Source organism: Macrobrachium rosenbergii, chromosome 12, assembly GCF_040412425.1.
Source record: "Macrobrachium rosenbergii isolate ZJJX-2024 chromosome 12, ASM4041242v1, whole genome shotgun sequence".
NCBI lineage: Eukaryota > Metazoa > Arthropoda > Malacostraca > Decapoda > Palaemonidae > Macrobrachium > Macrobrachium rosenbergii.
Genome location: NC_089752.1, coordinates 44,904,077 through 44,912,198, shown reverse-complemented (window position 1 = coordinate 44,912,198; position 8,122 = coordinate 44,904,077). Strand labels below are relative to the sequence as shown.

The window sequence follows — 8,122 nt, the reverse complement described above, 5'->3', positions numbered from 1 at the left end:
AGCAAAGGCATATTTCAAATTTTCACCGCCAAGTTCCTAAAATGTAACCGGAAGTTATGCACCCAGAACATTAGTCCTACGCATTACTCGAACTCACGAGTATTCCAAGGCTATCCACAACTTGGCTACTATATTCTATTTCTGGTGATGCCCATTTATGATGACTAGGTTGCATGCAATGGCCAAGTAATATTCAAAACGGAGAAAAGAAACTACATACAAAAAAACTGGCATGAAATCAAGCTATACATTAAGCCTAATACAATTCTATAGAAACTATAGGCTACCTAATCCTGGTTTGGGACTGAACCTTAAGTACTTCATGACTTTCCGTCCATATTTCCTTTTGCTTCGTCTTTGACATCACTATAACTGATATACAAACTCACCAACGCAACCACAGACGTAGTACCGACACTTGAGAAGCCGAACGGAGTAAATATACTGACACAAACACAAACACACACAATGTTATTACATATAACGTTGACGCCTGAACAGCAGATCAGCTGTGTCGCTGGGCATTGTGGGAAATGCCGGCCGTTTTCTCTCGTTCTACTCGGAACTAAAGAAAATTTGTAGAAAGAGCGTTAAATGAAAAAGTAAAATAATTGTTCTTTAGTGTCAATGTCAATTATAAATGACAGTTTGACTGATGTATTATTTTCTCTAAAGATTCTACTCTTATTTCAGATAAAATAAACGTTAGATATGATAAAGAAAGTCATTACGATGGATGTGATTGTGTTGGTGTATGTTTTGGGAAAATACATATATAGCAAAGCGTTTTTCGCCTAACGTGAGCGACAGCTCACCGTGTTTCTGGAGAGTTAATACGAAAAATTTTTGTCATCGACCACAGTATACGCCATGAAGTAGAACAGTCGATTTACGCACCATTTTTATGGAGCGCCGTTCTAAGGAATTATTATTCTCGAGAGTCGAGATACATGTTATTCTACGAGAGGCAGGCTAACCAATCAGCCCCTTTGTTATTATTGCGTGAGAGTCAGTGAGTGCTCAGAACATACCGTCAACAAACAACTTTATCGATGTTAACGGCGTTACTGTTAATGATCGAGTGATAATATTCCTGCAAAATTAAGCTTAGACAATGTAGATTCTATGGAAGTGTGTTTGTGGCCGGGCCGGCCCCGGATAGTGTGAAAAAAGCAAAAAGGGAAACATCTTTCTGTGCGTTGGTGGCTTCTATGATAAAGGTGAAGCTTATTTTGAGTGATTTTTCGTGTTCATATGATAGTGATATTGATGATGATAAGCTTATTCTGGTAATTCTGGTTATAGTGTTGTTACTGAACAAAGCAGTATCATGATAGTTGAGAGTAAAGAGGAAAGTAGTGACATCAATGTTTTTAAAAAGTGGGGTATGAGGCGATTAATGTGATCTTCGATCCATACTGCCCAAAGGGTTGTGGTGGGGGGGGGGGAGGGATTTGCAGACGACATACCTCTAAAGAGATATTTGCGGGGAACCCACGAAGAGGGGGCGTTCTATGGCGAAGTAGACGTTGAGTTACCTTGCTATCTTCAGTGCATGGAGATAACAATTTACAGGGCTGCCTTTGTTTCCATCCATACAATAACCCACATGAGGAATCAAGTTACAATGAAAAAGTTGTCTAAGGGAGGAGCTACAATAAAGGACCTGAAGGACACCAACCCCAACTCCAAGAATATAAAAAGGGCTGTTCTAGAGTGTGCCCATTAAAACACACAACTTCTACCAGTTATTTTTTTCCAGGCTCTCTACCCGTAAACGTACTCCGAACCAGCAATATTTGGAGTTTCACCTCAGCAGCAAGGCACTATTTTCCTTACAGTGCCTTGATCGGATGGATATTAGCCTGATGTCGCCACGATGAAGTTAAAATATTACACCAGGATTTTCAGCCATTGTTACAAGACGGTTCCTTGCCTGTGAAGGGGGTACCTGCAACAACTGTGAGCAGCTCACGAAAGATATTGGTGATGGGAGACGGGCTGCCAAAATCTGTGACTGCCATGTACTCGGCTTTCTTTGTCATCTCGGCGCTCTACAAACGCAAATTACTGCGTACTCTTTCCAACATTGCCGGCCTACCCCACTAACATAAGAGATAAGGCAGGAACTTCTAAAAATTAGGTGAGTCAAACTACTTTTTTTCCATTGGCCGTTTTTCTTTTCTTTCCATCCTTAAACGAATATTTTTATGCAATAATCACCTGTATCCTTTTTAATCATTATTCGCAGTTTAGTTTGGACTATTATTATCATACTCTCCTTTTATTAATGTTTATGAACTATGCGTGAAAATATTTATTTTTGGGAATTATGAGGAATATTTTGCATTAATCACCATCGTCGTCAACATCATTAATCATTATTCACAGGTTTTATAGAATTGTTACTAACATACATGCGCAATTACATGTTTACTAATGCTTATTATTGATGTTTATTAACTGTTGTGATATTTTTGAAATTTTTTTTTATTTTCTGTTTGAAAAAAAAAAAAACAAATTGGTATGGGTGCCGCGGGTGTGGAGCGAAGTTTTTCGTTACCATGAATCATTGTTAGCCTTAGCCAACATAACAAATAACATCTTAAATTTATACCATAAAACACGAAAAAACGCATTTTATGCATAGCTGAGGTAACTGGAAAAGAATTGACATACCCTTAGATTTTTGTATTTCAGAATTTAATCAACTTTTTTTCAAAAAGTATTAAATAGGTAAAATTTACATATAAATAGCTTCATAGAATAAAAATTGTAAGGACATGGCGTCATGAATACCGATTTTATCGCATTGTGCAAGTCTATTTTCATTCGCAGTTACCCAGATTTTAAAAAGTGTCCTGTCCAGCCAGTGACAGACGCACACTTATTAATATGTAATCAAGCTCCGTTGGGACCCAAGTGACTACGTACAGCTTCAGCGTCACCATCAATGCCAGGGTTTACCCGACCTGGTTACGGCCATTGTAATACCGAACTAGGTTAGTTTTGTCTACTTTGAGATTCGTTTTCGGCAAACAGACCTAGATATTATCTCTCTCTCTCTCTCTCTCTCTCTTCTCTCTCTCTCTCTCTCTCTCTCTCTCTCTATATATATATATATATATATATATATATATATATATATATATATATATATATATATATATATATATATATATATATATATATATATATATATATATATATATGTATATATATATATATATATATATATATATATATATAATATATATATATATATATATATATATATATATATATATATATATATATATATATATATATATATATATATATATATATATATATATATATATATTATATATATATATATATATATATATATATATATATATATATATATATATATATATATATATAGATATATATATATATATATAAATAAATATAATTTCATGATATTGACTTGTAATATGTATAGCATTCCATGATTTTGATATATTTATTATTCTAGTTATAATGTGTTCTGTGTAATGATAATAATTGTTGAAACATCATATGTAGTGTAGTGTCTGATCTCAAAAGAGTTAGTGATTTAGATAACTTAACAGTGCAATTTAGATTTAATAATACGTTTTAATAATAACGTAGTATGTGATTGCACATTTTGTCTCCCAGCAACATGTGTTCTGTACTCGTGATTTTGTATGTCGTGTTTTGATTCAGGTGTCATTGTGAAAGATAACTCTTTAACAAGCGAGGGTATGGCAATTGAGTTGTGTGAGGTTTTGTCTCATACGAGAAAAAGATGAATGATTTCGCAATGTTTCATGCACTGTTTTGAAAACCAACTTTGCTTCTTCGTCTTTTTTGAAAGTGTGCCGTTTGTGACTAGCCAGCTGCCGTTTGTTTTGATGGTGTTGAGGTTTTGTTAAGAGCTTCGTCCCGTGCGATTTTCTGCTCAAGTCATGTATGCTTTTTTGAGGGTAAATGCACATATCTCGATTGGTTACGTCATGTTTTGTAAGATTGCATTCCTCTGATCACGTATTGCTCTGACGTATTAGTTTTGGCCCCAAAACATTTTGCTCAAGAAGTGACGTTTGTCTGATTGTTTCGTTTCTAGCTGGAATCCAAAAATTTGCTCATTCTGGTTTCAGAGACCATTCATTTGGTCTCTCTCTCTCTCTCTCTCTCTCTCTCTCTCTCTCTCTCTCTCTCTCTCTCTCCAAAAGAAAAGTAAACAAAACTAAACAAAACTAAATCACAAAAACTTTATCAAGAAATTAAATTAATCAAGCAAACTTTAAACTATTAAGAATTACTCAAGATTTGAAAAGAAAATCTGAGTAAATGAAAATTAAATCAAGTATGCAATTTTAAATTGTCAAGAAATATTTATAACTCTAAGTAAATAAATGTTAAATCACCAATATACAAAATGTGAAAAATCAAGAGATTGCAAACACAAGAACACACAAATATACACAAAAAATTTACCAAACCAATTTCACTAAGGCAAAAATTTCTCAATATACCTTATTAAATATACCATGGTAATAATAAGTAAAATTCACTTATTTTACACAAGCTTGTGAAGACTTTCGCAAAATCACCTGAAATGCAGCTGCTTGAGATTCACGAAACACTTTTTTGTTAGGCAGCGTTACACACTTTTCCTACATTCAGATCTCAAACGCTAAGACTAACACCAGTGACCACACAAATATCTTATGTTAATAATTTCTCTCTTTTTGAGAAATAGATAAATTATTAACGTAAAATATTTGTGTGGTAACTGGTATTAGCCTTAGCTTTTGAGGTTGAGACTAATACCAGTGACCACACAAATATTTTATGTTAATAATTTCTCACTTTTGAGAGAATTCTATCATTTTCTTCTTAAGAGAATTGAATGAAGAATATACTCAAAACTATGGTCTTACTTTCACATATTGCAAACCTCTTCACAATGTACAAGAGTAGCTGATGTGCTTTCAAGTGTTTATTTGTTCGTGTTACTGTTCAGGCTATTGACTTCAGTTTTTTGTTTTGATGGACAAGGTTTCTTTTGAGAATTTATATTGGACACATTGGGGATATTTACACTGAGGTTATCCTAAGTCAGATATTATACTTGTGTGTTTATGAGAGATTGTGCATGTGAATTTGTTGATTAGAAAATTATTTTGTTAACATATGCTTTAGTATATGCTTTAGGATCGTTTGTGCTTATTTTTCTCTCCTCCGAAAATATAACTATTTTCAAGTTATGGATGTTATTTTTTCAGGGCTGGGGCCGGGGATAGGGGAATTCTGCCATCTGTAGGATCGTATATTCTCCCCATTTGCAGAACGAAATTGAATTTCATTGCTCATGTGTCATTAGGTTAAATGATCGAGTCATTAAACAAACTTGATACAAATTTCCCTGCCTAACTTTCTGCTTCAATTAGGCTGAAAGTTTTCATTTTGTTATAAAGTTTCCTTAAAAACTGACATTCTTGAAGGATGAATCACATCACTGACACCTCATTAGTGGTTGGAAAAATGTTTATGGAAAGGCTTTTTATTCATGGGCAAGTTTGAAACCATCCCCGTTAATTGTATTGTAATATTTTCAGAGGGCCCTGCTTATTAATTTCAGTCTTCATTTCTGTGATATAGACCGTTGTTTATTTTCTTTTGATAAAACATTTTTTACGGCTCCCTATCAATTAACCAGGTGAATAAGAGAACAAATTTTAAAGTGCATATTCAGTTGAAATATATATATATCGCATTACAACATGCAGTAATGGTAGTTTTCAGTTGTAGGCTTTTCACGTGAACAATTTTTTTCTGGTCACTAACAAAATACCTTTTCTGTCAAACACATTCAGTGATGAAAGAATTTTAAAAAAATAAATAAGTAACTGCATATAAGATTTTGGTAAGGAATGTACATCACAGGTGAATGCTGTGTTCCCTGTTGTGTTTTTTTTTAAATTAAAGGTTTAATTTATATTTTCTTTTATTACTGTGATAATTACTATTATTATTGGTGCTAGGACAATTGCCCGTCGGACAACTGCCCGGCGGACAACTGCCTGTCAGCCAACTGCCCGTCAGGACAACTGCCCGTTAGGATAACTGCCCGTCAGGACAACTGCCCGTCCGACAATTTTCGCTTGGGATGTAATAAAAAAACACAGATGTGCAAGGCTTTTATTTTAAAAAATTATAGATTGTTTAATGTTGTTAGAAATCAATTTATAGAAAAAATCTTGTCACTATACAAATCTCGTCAACAATCAATTTAAAGTACAAATCTCGTCACCATGATAATAAGAAATATAACAAGACAAAAACTATAAAATTGAAATAGAGTAAGAATAAAACGTATATATATATTTTAAAAACAATGAAGATTATGGGCAATTGCTTTCAGGTAAGTAATTTTGTCATCATCGTCATAACTGCCGACTATTCGGGCAATATTCTTATTGATAATTTTGTACCTCCTCGCTGTTTTAACAACCTCCCCACTCTCATTTTGGCCCCTTTTAGTTTGTGACAAGCATTCTTCTTTTTTCAGACAATGTATGAGTTTCCATATGTCAGGATGATTTAGGTTGTTAGACTTCGTAAATGCATTATTAAAAGCTTCTACACTATTATTTGTACGATTCATGTCATTTTGAACTCTGTCGTAAACATTCCATAGTGCAATCGAAAATGGAGGTGCACCTCGCCTGCGATTTCTGCCACGCCCTCTTACAATGCCCATGTAAGTTAACTCAAAATAATTCAAAAATTCTTCTGGTATATCCCACGCTTCCAATATATCCTCATATCCGGACTCAACATCGTCGGCCGGAAGAAAGGCAAGTGCCGACATAGAACGTATTGCGATATTGAAATTATGATCATTATGATATCTCTCACGTAGTCCTAGATCAACAACCTTTCTGTACAGAGACTGGCAGAAATGAAAAAAGCAACCTGTTTGTGTTGCTGTTGGAAAAACAGTTTGTATGCTATTTATTGCAGCTTTTTCAAAGTCAGACATGACTGTCAAGGGAGTTTCTAGTACTAATTCCTTTACTTTTAAGAAAACCTTCGTATAAACTTCTTCGGATTTGTTTGGTAAAAGCGCAAAAATGCGCGGAATGCTTGAGCCACCAAGTTGTATATGGATGGTATAAAGCTGGTAGAAACTTCGAGGTGTAGCTTTAAAAGTTCCATCTGTGGTCCAATTTCTGTATCTTCTCAAGTCTTCAATTCCTGAACTTGATGCAAATATCAGTATTCTCAAAGGATCTTCAACTCCAGAGTCATATTGCAAAAATTTTTCTCCTGTATCAAGCGTTTTAAACTTATCTGGAATCACAAAATCATTACGGCCAGTGGATACTGATGGAAGATCGTCATCTCGTTTCCATCTACGAACATTCCGGCTAATAGTTTGTAGGGCAGGCAATTCCGCACGACCTGCTGCATCTGTTGATGCTGCGCATGTAGTAATTAGATCTCTAGTAGATGATCCGTTAGTTCCAGCTTTGTCTTTCAAATCAGATAGTGCTTTTTTCGCTACAATTTCACTTTTTCTTGCTGAATGATTATGCTCACTAATTTTCCTTAAGATTTCATAATTTTGAATTCGTAATTTGGTAATCAGTCTCGCTCTGCAGCCTTTTGCCTTCCTCTGTGAGCACTCCCAGTATATTAAATTGTTCCTTGTATAATTTTGATGATACTGATGGTATAGCTCGTCCACCAGGGTGTCTTTTCCACGCTGACTTTTCAAAATAGTATTCATTGTAGTTTCCATAAAGGGCTTCTGAGGGAGAAGAACTACTACTGAGAGAATGATATCCGTTAACCGAGTGAACCGAAAGAATACTACTGCTTTCTATACCTTGATTTTTTTACAGAAAGAGTCGTGACGGGCAGTTGTCCTAACGGGCAGGTTTTCCTAACGGGCAGTTTTCCTTACGGGTAGTTGTCTGACGGGCAGTTGTACGACGGGCAGTTGTCCTACGGGCAGTTTTCCGTACACGATTATTATTATTATTATATTCATTATTTATTTTTTTTTGTCTATCACAGTCATCCTATTCGACTGGGTGGTTTTTATAGTGTGGGGTTCCGGGTT

General features: G+C 34.8%; 1 protein-coding gene across 1 annotated transcript; it reads right to left on the bottom strand.

Moving 5' to 3' along the window:
- Positions 1-6,379: 6,379 nt before the first annotated feature.
- pre-mod(mdg4)-P lies at positions 6,380-7,786 on the bottom strand. The gene has a single exon (XM_067113016.1). The coding sequence runs from the start codon at positions 7,784-7,786 to the stop codon at positions 6,380-6,382; it is 1,407 nt and encodes a 468-aa protein (XP_066969117.1).
- Positions 7,787-8,122: the final 336 nt, after the last annotated feature.